This window comes from Emydura macquarii, unplaced genomic scaffold (genome assembly GCF_026122565.2).
Source record: "Emydura macquarii macquarii isolate MOO-44397 ecotype Brisbane River unplaced genomic scaffold, CSIRO-AGI_Emac_v2 contig_2676, whole genome shotgun sequence".
Lineage (NCBI taxonomy): Eukaryota > Metazoa > Chordata > Testudines > Chelidae > Emydura > Emydura macquarii.
The window spans coordinates 36,554,804-36,567,539 of record NW_027132813.1 but is presented as its reverse complement, the minus strand read 5'-3'; the positions used below and the strand labels follow the sequence as shown (position 1 = coordinate 36,567,539).

Here is a 12,736-nt window from a genome sequence, read left to right as displayed (position 1 = left end):
CACATCCCTAGGTACCAGCCTGCATGGAAGCCTCCTCTGCCCCAGCTTGGATTGGGTAGCAGTCGCCCACCTCCTGGGCTGGCAGCTAGGTGGCAGCCGCTTGTAACTTGCCCAGGTGGCAGCTCCCCTGCCCAGCTCAAAGCCCGGTTCCCTGAAAGCCAGGCAGAGAGCCCAGCAGCTTACCCAGTCCTGGAGCAGATTCTACTTGCAGACTTACTTGTCAATTTCACTACTCTAGCTGGGCAGTGAAATTGACAACTATGACAGCCCCAGATTTTACTAGTATAAAAATGTTAAGAGGGGCCCACACAATGTGATTTTCCCCAGGCCCACACCTCCCTAGGGACGGCCATGGGGAGCATTGCTATCCACTCTGGTGGGCCGCTAATGCCTGCTCATATCTCATAAGTTCCCGCCTGTGTGAGGAGAACAGCACCTGACCCCGCCATCAGGCTATAGTGATTGGCTGGCTCCTATATGGAGGAAGGAGAGGGGGAAGGAGGGGAGAAACAGCAGGGGGATTTTGTGATCTGCCACAGCCACACAGCATAGCAGAACTCAGAACTCTCCTGCTTTACGAGAAATACAGTTGTCCAGTGGTAAAGGGGGAAAAGATTGCATTTCTCAGAGTGGAAAATTGAGTGTTGGGGTACTTATTAAAATTTGCAGAAGTTAGGAGGCACTTGCTACTTAAAAGGTTGAGAAACACTGCATTAAGGAATCTGGATTTCTTTATTGTGGTATGTTCAGTTGTGCTGTGAGGACCACAGTGGGTGGTGGTCATTCCAGGGTTATTCCCTGTGCTGTATGTATTTCTTTTGAATTGGAATTGGAGTCTTCTTTCTCAAAGCTTTCTGGATCTCTGGTTTGCTATTTGTCAAAATATCATCTGTACCTAACAGTTTAGAAGAGGAACTTCTCATATCTATAGCTATTTCCTGGACTTCATGAGATAAATGGCCAGTTCTCTATAAACAGGAGTCCATGTGAGGAATGTGACACGATGAGTGCTTTCAATTCCCATTTGGAGTCTTATATCTGTTTCCATCTCAAACAGACCACTAACTTGTCTATTTCCCAGGTCTCTTTTACACCCTTGTTAAGACTTGTCAGCTGTTCAGTTACCTGCATATATCAAAAGGTATCCAATTAACCCAAAGGCAACACCTATTGCAGGCATTCTGTCTTCTTCACAGCACTTCCAAGCTGTTGCTTGTAGCTCGGTATATGTTTTAAAATAATACTTCACAGAGGTCTCATGGGAGAGTGGAATGGTGGTCACCATATTTTCTTGACCTGCCATCTAGAACTGATGCTCATTTTGACAGTTGTTACCATCCTTGTTCACCTAGAATGTCCTAGGGATTATACTCTTTGTACTTCCATGAGTGGGACTATGCAGAGGCCAGTCAAAGAAGAAAGAGGGATTACTTGCAAGTAACTTTTCTTCAGGAATATAGCCTCTGCATATTCACAACTTCCACCCCCCTCCCCCGCTTATTCAGAGTCAAATGGTAGGTGAAGACACCGCGCTATGTGAACATAAGTGCGCTGCTTGTGTATCTCCCCTTGATTGCCGCCACCGGTGTAGACCAGCCCTCAGGTAATGAATTCCTAAATTAGGTAACATGCTGAAGGGTGGTTGGGGTTACCAAGATAAAGGGGCTAGTGGCTCCAATAGAAAGTGCCTGCTAGTAATATTCCACAGCTTGATGCCAGAGGCACCATAATGCACAAGTGTGAATATGCAGAGACCATGCTCTTAAAGAACAATTACTGGTGAGTAACCCTTTTTTACTGTAGTTTGTGAACATAAAAACTGTTAAGTTAAATTTTTAACATGATTCATGGCTGAGACCTCTCAAGATCTGGCTCCTGTCCCCTTTTGCAGCAGACCACCACTAGTGCCACAGCTGGAGGGCCCTTTTCACCCCCAGAAGAGGGAGCAGTAGTTGCTTCACAGACCAGGGAAGATGGATCTCACTAAATTTGTGAGATTAAAATTGTGAAATTAAAACTACTTCTGACAAACTTCCATCCCCACATAAAATGAGATGAATCAAGAGATAATAACATGAATTAATTTCTTTTTGTCCTTTACTAGTCCTTATTTTAATTAATGCCTGGCAAACATTTTCAGTATGAATTAAATAATTAGCAGGATTAGGGGACCCCATTAGTTATTCATAATGATAGTTAATGTTGCAGGAATTATTCCAGAGGCTACCTATTCTTTCAGTTGCCCTTAATAGATAATTATGTACAATGCTCTCATTAGTGTCATAATTTCAATGTTAATTTTGCAGCATTATATTGCAAAGTATTTTTTCTATCCTCTTTAGACTGCTATGTCAAAGAACTGTGTTAAGCTCTTGTGTGAAGATCCAGTTTTTGCAGAATATATTAAATGTATTCTAATGGATGAAAGGACCTTTCTTAATAACAACATTGTGTACACATTCTTGACCCACTTTCTTCTAAAGGTATGTGGTATTTTAAGTGTTCATATTTAATGGAAATATGCAGTATTATACATCACATTAGTTTATGATATTTATTTTGCACAATTCCGATCTTTTCATAGTTTTGAAATAAATGTGTTCTCTTACAGGTCCAGGGGCAGGTGTTTTCTGAAGCAAACTGTGCCAATTTAATCAATACTCTAGTTACAAATCTAATAAATCAATATCAAAGCCTAGAATCCGATTTCAGCAGCCAGCGAGTTGAAATTTCCAAAGCAAGTTCTACCTTAAATGGGGTAAGATTTTTTCAAAGCCATTAAAATAACAAAACTTTTAAAAACAAATTTACTTTCTATGGCAGCGCTTCAGTAGATTGTATCCAGTGTGAGGATTCACTTTAGAGAATGTGCATGTTGACTGAAATTATATACATAGGCAAGGTCCCCTTTGCCAACTGGTGAGAGACAACTGGATGTGTCCATCATGCGAACCCTGGATGAAGGGGACTGCTCACCAACTTCCAGCTAGAAATCTCTGCTCTACCAAGGAAATACGCAGATCGCTCTGGAATGCCATTCTGGTCTCTCCAAAATTTTTCTTCTATCAGTCTTTTTTTGTTCTCTGCTACCTACTTTTTCACTCTCTGTTTCCCCATGTTCTTTTTCTGTATCATATGGGTGAGCTGTTGTCATTCCAGCCCAAGGGACCCTTTCTGTGAGTGGAGTCAAGATCTGATAAAAGTCATTCCTGAGGTGCTCACCTACAGTTATATGGAAAAAGTGCTTACCCTCTTGGCCTTCATCCAACACCTCTGATTATTTCTCTGACACAGATGTTAGATCCTCCCAAAGATTGAAAAATGTAGGAAAACATTAAAGAAGCTTAGGAAGCACCTGTTCTATTCTTGTTTCCCTTTGCATGTTTTGTAAGCCAAAAAAAGTAAACTCTCTCAATCCAGTTCCAAGAATTCCAAGGCTGTTTTCCCTGGGCTGCTTTCTCACAATAAAACAAATTCTTCAAGTGATTGCATATATGTATTCCACTGTAGGTGTATGCATGTCTCATCCACAGTTGTCAGAGATTTTTCCCTTAGCCATACCCAGTGTGAGCGCCCTCTGGTACCTCATACCACTGCACACAGGTATAAAGGGCCACACTGCCCCCGACCCCTCTCAGGTCCTTGCTACTGCCAGTGATGGTTGTTGGAGCTGCGATCTTTGTTTCTTCATATCTTTCGTCCCTCAGTGTGTGTAGTATCTGCAGTGTTAATTTTAGTCTTATATAGTAGTTCTGTAAATACTATTGTAAACTTATACCTATAACTGTCCTTTTAGTGTGGGGTTACCAATGGCAGGTTGGGTACTGGGATTGGTACCAGACTGATGCCCCATTCTCCTGGCTTCAAGGCCTGTCATTCATGTGACAGTGACCCTCATCACAGCTGCTGTAAGTGTCTGAGAGAGGTGAATGTGAGTGACAGATATCACATTTGTAGGGTGTTCAAACAGTGTCCGACAAAAGGCAGGGCTGCCAGACTCAAGTTCCTGCTCATGGATTCTGCACTTCGTCCATCGTCAGAACCCGTCCACTCTGAGCGGGTACCAGGCACGTCCAAGTCTGTTCTTACGGCGTCATCAGCCAGATCAGCATTGCCAGTGCCTAAGAAGAGATTGTGTAAGTCTTCTAAGGATTCAGTACCAGGACCCTCCAATAGGAAGGCGCCAAGCCTCACAAGGACTCCTGGGGTGTCCTGAAATGTTGCACCATCTGGAGCAGTTCATGAGCCAGGAGGATTGCTGACTCCGGAATCCAGGAAGGGTCCATTGAGACCAGTTTGCGAAACATCAACGCACCTCTTGGTAATGCAGACTCAAGAACCTTTTCCGGTGCTGTTAACACCTGAGGCATTCGAGGCAGCCAGGTTGTTACTCAGCTTATTGGTACAGGCGATTCAAGAGCCTCACACGGAACCAACATTGGAACCACATGCTCCTGTGGTCTCAACTCCAGCCTCAGAGCACCACTTGGTACTGGCCACTTCTGTGGTCACAGTTCTTCTGCGTAGGATTGTTTCTAGAGGCTAGCCAGTGATAATTTTACTGGTTCCTGCTTTTCCAGACTCACAGCCCCGCTGTTGGGTACTGATGAATTCAGCTACCCCATGTTTGGAGAAAATGGACTCCTCATTGGACTTGGAAGTCAGATCTGTTGTGTCCTGATGTAAGCTTGACCAACAGCCCCAGTGAGGTACCTGTCCACCTCAGCATTTTAGGAGTCAGAATTGGGTTCCACCTCCATACCAATGGCCGTTCTGGATCTCTTGGGGCTTCCCTCCACAGTCCAGAAAGTCTCCACTCCCTCCCCACACCTCTGCATCAACCAGGTGCCAGGAGCATCTACAGCAGGGGTTGGCAACCTTTCGTTAGTGGTGTACCAAGTTTTCATCCCCACCTCCCGGCCCTGCCCCTTCCCCTCCCACCCCTCTCCCACATGACATGGACCCAGCGCCCTGGCCAGGAGCTGATCCCAGCCCCAAGCAGCACCGCGCACCAGCCACTCCCCCCTCCTGGCCACACTCCTTCCCCCTCCACTCTCCCACGTGGCGTGGGCCCAGCATGAGTGTGAATGCCACTCAAAATCATTTCGCATGGCATGTTTGGCACACGTGCCATAAGTTGCCGACCCCTGATCTATGGGAAGGTCACCATCCTCCTTTCCTCCAGTTCCGGGATCAGTACCGCACAGAGAATTGGAGGAAGGACCTCTTCATCAACCTTTAGCCTCCTCTTATTTGTCACCTGATGAGGTGGTAATGACAGAATCTCTCCCTCCTAATGATTTTAGAGCTCATCAAGACTTGTTGAGGAGGGTGGCTGCAGCTATTGATGCCCAGCCAGAAGAAGTATTAGAAAGGTCACAGAGGCCTGTGGACGTTTTAGCCTCAGCAGGACCCTCTATGGTAGCTCTCTCTATTAATGACGCTATCCTGGAACCTGTCAGGATTTAATGGCAGACCCTTTCTTCCCTGCCTCCCATGGCCAAAAGGGTGGAGAAAAAATATTATATCCCTTCACAGGGATTTGAGAACTTTTACAATCACCCTCCTCCTGACTCTCTGGTGGTTGCAGCTGCCAATGAAAAGGCGAGGCAAGGACATGAAGCCTTTAGTCCAAAGGGAAAGGAAGCAAAGAAGCTAGATTTGTTCAGCAAGATTTGTTAATTCATAGGAGGTTTACAGCTCAGGATTGCGAATGAGCAAGCTTTGCTAGGTTGATACAATTTCAGCCTGTATGATCATACCCTGACATTCAAAGACAAGCTTCCTGATGACACAAAGCAGGAACTCTCTGCTTTAGTGGAGGAAGGCAAATTAGTTGCCAGAATGACATTGCAGGCAAGCTTGTATGTAGCAGACTCAGTGGCTCGAGCTATGGCCTCTACCATCTTGATACCATATTAATCTTGGCTGCTGGTGTCCAGCTTCCCCCAGGAGTTGCAACAAACAATTCAGGATCTTTCGTTTGAAGGCCCTTCACCGATTTCCAGTAAAGTGGATAAGAGTCTGCACAGTCTCGAACGACCCGTAAGTCTCTGGGGAATCTATAAACCAGCAGCAAACAGGAGTTTCAAGAGACGTCCTCCTCCTGCACCCTCCTCTGCAGCTGCTGTCTCTTCTAGGCCACCTGGATTTTCAAAACATTTTGACCTGTTGGTCGAGAGTCATATATCACTTCCCACAGTGACATCTTTTCTGACCCCTATTTTAGCCAATCACATATCCTACTTCCTAAGTGCTTAGACCCGCACCACCACGGATCAATGGCTCTTAAGCACAGTGGAACTGAGCTACACCCTTCAGTTTATTTCTACCCTCACCCCCATGCCTGTCTCTCTTGAGGGACCACTCTCACGAGAGCATGCAACTTCAGGAAGTCCAGTCTCTCCTCCTTGTGGGAGGTCATAGGGGAAGTTCCCATGTTGTTCAGAGGGAAGGGATTTTATTCCCGTTTCTTCCTTATCCTGAAGGCAGAGGGGATCTCAGGCCTATTTTAGATCTAAGGCAGTTAAATAAATACCTAAAGAAAATGAAATTCTGGATGGTCACTCTAGCTTCTATTATCCCTTCCTTAAATGCCAGGGACTAGTATGCAGCTCTCAACTTAAAGAATACTTACTTTCATGTGGCAATTCACTAGCGCCTCCTCAAATTTCTCAGCATCATAATCAACATATTCCACTACCAATTCACTATACTGCCTTTCGGACTAACAGCAGCCCCTCACAAAATGCATGGCTGTAGCAGCAGCATTACTGTGAAAGTCAGGAGTCTGTGTATTTCCTTACCTGGATGACTGACTGGTAAGAAGAGGTTGGTCCAGGGCTCAGATTCTCTCCAGTGTAGCCACCATTCAGTCCACTTTCAATGTGCTAGGGTTACTGATCAGTACAGAGAAATTCCTCCTGTCTACTGTTCAAAAATAGAATTTATTGGGGAAGTCCTGGGACTCTACAAGTTGTCTGGCTTCATGCAAGGAATTTAAGGGTTTATTCTCCTAGAAACAAACATGTACAGAAGCTACTTTCTACTCTCACTGTAAAATTGACATGATTGTATTTCGTATTTATTGTGTCTCAATGATTTCTGTATCAGATGTATCCAGTTTTCAAGTAAAATGATGGGTTTTTTCAACTGCAACCTTTTTTAACTCAACCTAGCTCTGAGAATCAGGCTAGATTATTTTCCTTTCCATATATCATCACCAGTAATAAAGACCAAATTAGGCCTTGTGACACCTGTGCAACACTATTGCCTTCAGTGGGTTTGTACAGGGATAACTAATTGGAAATTAGTAAGCAATTTTGTTGCTGCACAGAAGACATAGAATCCAGCTTCCTGTCCTGTAGCTCTATTGGCTCTGCAGGACCAAGAGGAGTAAAAAACAATGAAAACTTATATTTGTCAATGACATGAGTAAATATGTTACTGAATATACACAGAGGAACATAGCTGCTGAGTAAGAGAGAGCCATTTTAGCACAGTTTTCAGATTAGACTCTCACTATTAAATAAAGTTGCACAAGGTCTCAAAGGTAGTGTTGGGAAATAAAATCCAGGACTTCAAAGTTCGTCCTCACCTCTAACCACTCATCTATACAGACTCTTAAAAAATTCTTAATATTCCTTTCTTGTTAGGTAACTTCCATTTAGAAAAAGCTCACCCATTTATTCAATATTTAGTAATCATAAAAAGTTCTGTTTCCATTGTTCTAAGTGTAATTGGTCCAACAAGAAGGAAAGAATTACTCCTTTTTCTTTTCATTTTTCTTCATTTTACTTGTTCTTCATTGACACAAAAGGTCAGCACCATCGAAAAGAGGTCAGTGACATATTTTAATTAACACTGGTCTAGACCCCATATCAGTGACTTAACCAATAAAGTTTACATAACAGAATAATGTAGATTGGCCAATGTATATTGTGATATCTTACAATGCATCTCTCAATGACAAGATCTTTTGGGTTTAGGAGCCCACACTTAAGGCATGGTCTGGAGACTAAAAATGGGACAATCTTTTCAGCATTCTCACTTGCAGAGCACACTGTTCACACAGGAAATCAGTGCAGTTATTCCCAGATTAGATATCAGCAGTAGTATGAAATAGCTGGGGATTGACAGAAACATCCCAAGTAATTCTACATTTTCTTAATTCTCCCAATTCATTGCCATCTCTACAGAACACAAAACTTCCAAAACTGTTGCTGGGTTTTCCATGGTCAGGTTGGCAACCATAGTTTTATTCATTGTTCAGAACTAATGTAAAATGCATTGGAATTAAGCATTAAGAAATCTAACCAAGGAGGTTAATTCTACACTGTACAAGTTAATATTATCAACTCTTTTACAGTAGGTCTTTGTCTACACTAACAACATCGCTAATACTAGAGGGAAAAGTTTGGGAAATTTCAATAGTGTAAACAAAGTTTAGTAATCTATTCTTTTGGAAGTAGAAAAGGGTTCAGAACATCTGGTAAGGTCTCTACTTATTACACAAATCAACCTGTCAGTTGTAAATAGTGTATGTATGTAGAATTAATGTAAATTTAGAGTTGGAAGTATTTTAGTAATCATGTTTGTTTGATTTTTGTTTTTCTAGGACCTTCGAGCACTTGCTTTGTTGCTTTCAGTGCACACACCTAAACAGCTGAATTCAGCCCTAATTCCAACTTTGCAAGAACTGCTAAACAAATCCAGGGCTTGTCAACAACAGAGGAACTCATTACAAGAGCAAGAAGCCAAAGAAAGAAAAACTAAAGGTTGGCCTTTTGTAACCTTGGTGTAATCTTCAACTCCTTGCCCTTTACCTCGCACATCCACGCTATTGCTATATCCTGCCAATCCTTCCTCTATACATTTCCAGCTCAATATCTACCACAAAGATTCAGGTCCATATCTTGGAAATGGCCCAGTAAGACTACAGCAACCATCTTTTCTCTGATTTAACTAACTTCTGCCTTGCATTTCTCTAGATAAACCAAAATTCTTCTGCAAAAATCATTTTCCTTGCTTACTGCTTTTACTGTAGCATCCCCTTCACTGGTTTCACATTTGTAACATGAATTAAAACCTTGTCTTCACTTTCAAAGCTCCACATATTACTTCTCTGTGTATAACTTGTTTAATCTCCTCCCACTCCCTCTCTCATACTCTGCTATGCCAGCTCTGCTAGCCTTGACTGTTTTTGTGTCTTTTTCCCATGTCATCCCCATGTCTGAAATAATCTGCCAAATATAGAGCCTCCCTCCCCTTTTTAAAATATTCTGTCAGCACCTACTTCCTTGGGCTAGCCTTCTTGTGCTGATTCCACTCCTTGGCCATAAAAAGAAGAGACACAAGCACAATCCTAATTTTGACTAATTTGCATACTGAAATGGAATAAACAACAGGACCTGACACAGTCTGTATGTGATGTAATAAGGCTATAGTACGTAAATCTTACCTATTGGTTTCCTTTGCGTGATACTTCTCACTCTCATCTCTCCCTGTTGTCACTTGTAAACTAGATTGCAAGCTTCTCGGATAAGGGACCCTGGTTTTATTTATCCATACAGTATTGTCCAAACTAATAATGCTGTACACATAATAATCGTATGCATTGTCAATCCAAAACACATGGGGTGAAATCTTGGTTGTAGAGAAGTCAAAAGGAGTTTTACCATTGATCTCAGTGGAACCAGAATTTCTTCCTTGGACCAGAACAATTACACTTACTGTGGACAAGGAAATCTTTTACAAATCTGAGCATATTAAAGAGCGGTTATTACATGAAATCCATTTAAACAAACAAAAAAGATTATTATTATTCTCATTATTTATTATTTGTATTGTAGTAGCACCTAGGAGCCCTAGTCATGGACCAGGCTCCCCTTATGATAGGTGCTGCACAAACACAGAACAAAAAGACAGTCATTGCTGCAAAGAGCTAATGTTATCCTCTTAACACTGGAGCTTCAGATTTGCTGATTCCAACCACTACTGCAATATACAAGAATCTAAAGGAAGTGAAATTTTAAGCAGGCAGTTACAGTTAACGAATCTCTCCAATCTGATGAGCCCCTGAGGAGATCTCTAGTGAGTGCTGTTTGCCTTCATACAGAAGAGTTTATGAAAGTGAAAAATATGAAATAAAAGATCTCAAGGATTTGAATGTAAATATAAAAAAATCTGATAAATGTACTTCAGTGCAAACTATATGTTGGTTTTACAGATGATGAAGGAGCTACTCCGGTAAAAAGAAGACGGGTTAGCAGCGATGAGGAGCACACTGTAGACAGCTGCATCAGTGATATGAAAACTGAACCAAGGGAGGCATTGACCCCAACAAGCACTTCAGATAATGAGACAAGAGACTCTTCAATCATTGATCCTGGCACTGAGCAAGATCCTCCTTCCCCTGAAAATAGTTCTGTTAAAGAGTACAGAATGGAAGTTCCATCTTCCTTTTCTGAAGACATAATGTTAACTACTAGGTCACAACATACAGAAGAGCACTCAGGCAATGGTAAATTTGAAGAGTGCAAAGAATTTAAAGATCTGCAGAGTTCCAAGGATCCCAATGCAGTTGAGGATGACTCAGAGTTCCCTTCCACATCAATTTCAGCAGTTTTATCTGACCTAGCAGATTTAAGAAGCTGTGATGGTCAAGCCTTACCATCCCAGGACCCTGAAACTAGTTTATCAATCAGTTGTGGCCATTCCAGAGGACTTTTTAGTCACATGCAGCAGCATGACATTTTAGACATCCTGTGTAGGACCATTGAGTCTACGATTCATGTGGTCACAAGGATATCTGGCAAAGGAAACCAAGCTGCTTCTTGACATTAGATGGAGCATGTCTGCTTTTAAGTCTTTTTTTCAAAAAATGCTGTTTGTATAAGTTTTGCTTATTTCTGTTTTGTGCTTCAGTTTGTCCAGTGCTCTCTGCTTGAATGGCAAGATAGATTTATATGCTTAATTCTTGGTCAGGCAGAACTCCAGATTAAAACATTTTTTGCATCTACCGTACTTTTCTTAAAGGGCAATCAGATAATGGATATGTTTTATGTAATTAAAAGTTCACTGTAGTGGCTTTCATTTAATATGGCTGTATGGGAGAACAGGGCCTCCTTGCCCTGTATGATGTAATTTAAACTTATGGCATTTTTACTGTGTATAATATGGTGTCCTCTGTGCCAGTTTTGTACCTTATAATAGAGGCAGATTGCCTCAGATCGCTGTGGTTCTTATTATCAAAATTAAGTTTACTTGTATACTAAACAACCACAAGAAATTTGATTCTGTAAAGAATCCTCTTTAGCTGTGGCCTGGCAGTATATATATGGTGCTTTATTTAACAGAATACCTGTGGAGGAAATAAAGCACACTTGATGTAAAATTAATTGTTTTATTTTTATTGACATGATCAATCGCTATTCTGTGCACTTCATTAAACTAATTGTGATGACTTTTCATTTGTTTACATATGTTACTTCAGTCTTCAAATTTCTCACCAAAGACAGCTTGAGAACTGTGAAACAAATGCAGAATAAGAAATACATTCTAAGCTGTGTAAATCTCAGTTCTTTCCCATTTGTTTTGTCTACTTTGCATTAACTTTACCCTTGGACAGTTAAGTAAAATATACTTCATTCCAAAAATTTTAAAAATACAAAGAATCCAACTGAATTTTTTACCACTTTCCTCAGTATTGATCATGTGGGACATGAGCCTTTGCTCCATTCTGGCCTCTTTTCCCCCTTTTGTCATTTTCAGTCATTCTTTTTGCAGCCCAGTGTCTCCCACAATTCTGATACGAATGGACAGTTGCTCTCCTATCTGAAGTTTCCATAAGTTGCCATGCTGCCTTTTCCTGCTTGGTGCTAGATCTGCTGTCTCCGCGACAGCAGTCAAGTGATGGTTTGCATTGCTCTTTTCTTTTAGATTTGTTATTTTGAGCAGTTAAAGTGTTGTTTGTTTTCAGGCCTCCTCATCGCCTCCTGCTCTGGGATCTGAGCAGCGGAATAGTCACAGCCATCTGAAGCCTCCACTGCAGCACCTCCCTGCCAAGCTGCTCTGTCCCCTTTCAGGCATGGCACAGCAACTATGCAGGTACCATCATCCGGGCAGCCTGGTGGTCACAGCCACCTGTAGTCTCTGCTACAGTACATCCCACTGAGCTCCTCTGTCCCCTTTCAGGCATGGCAGAGCAGCCATGCAAGCACCTGGCAAAATCCAAAAGGTGCTTTGTATATGAGGCAGCTTTCTCAGCCTTGGCAGAAGATAAAAAATGCCTTTCCTGTACCCAGCCAGCTGACCCTATCTCTGCAAGGGCACAGGGCTCTAAGTCAGACTGGCATGTTGGGTCCTCTAACCACGCTTTCTTCCTCCCCACTCCCTCCCCAAGTAGTCACGGTTCCACCGCAGAAAAACCCAGCCAGGAGACACCGAGCAGAACAGGCTCTGAGGACAAGGAGGACTTTATCCAGATGGCCAGGGGTAAATCCTGCAGCAGCAAAAAACCATGAAGAAGAGACCCTTTCTGGGCTACTGGTCCCCCTACAAGTCCAAAATGGGGTCCTAGAATCCCTGGGGAGAGAAGCAAGCCTCCTACACAGCTCCCCTTCCTCGCACTGTGAATTCCTCATTATATTCTAAGGTAAATACCGCAAAACCCATAGACTCTAGGCCCAAAAAAGCAAAAGGCTGGCTCCACATTAAAGCTCTGTGCACTTCAGGC

General features: G+C 42.5%; 1 protein-coding gene across 1 annotated transcript in view; it reads left to right on the top strand.

The window, feature by feature from the left end:
* Nucleotides 1-11,469, top strand: part of USP34 (ubiquitin specific peptidase 34) — a 244,205-nt gene extending 232,736 nt beyond the window's left edge. Inside the window, exons 77-80 of the mRNA XM_067565207.1 lie at nucleotides 2,343-2,483; nucleotides 2,612-2,758; nucleotides 8,618-8,777; nucleotides 10,229-11,469. Coding sequence (XP_067421308.1) covers nucleotides 2,343-2,483; nucleotides 2,612-2,758; nucleotides 8,618-8,777; nucleotides 10,229-10,839 — 1,059 coding nt within the window. The 3' untranslated portion in view covers nucleotides 10,840-11,469. The remainder of the gene's footprint in view (nucleotides 1-2,342; nucleotides 2,484-2,611; nucleotides 2,759-8,617; nucleotides 8,778-10,228) is intronic.
* Nucleotides 11,470-12,736: the final 1,267 nt, after the last annotated feature.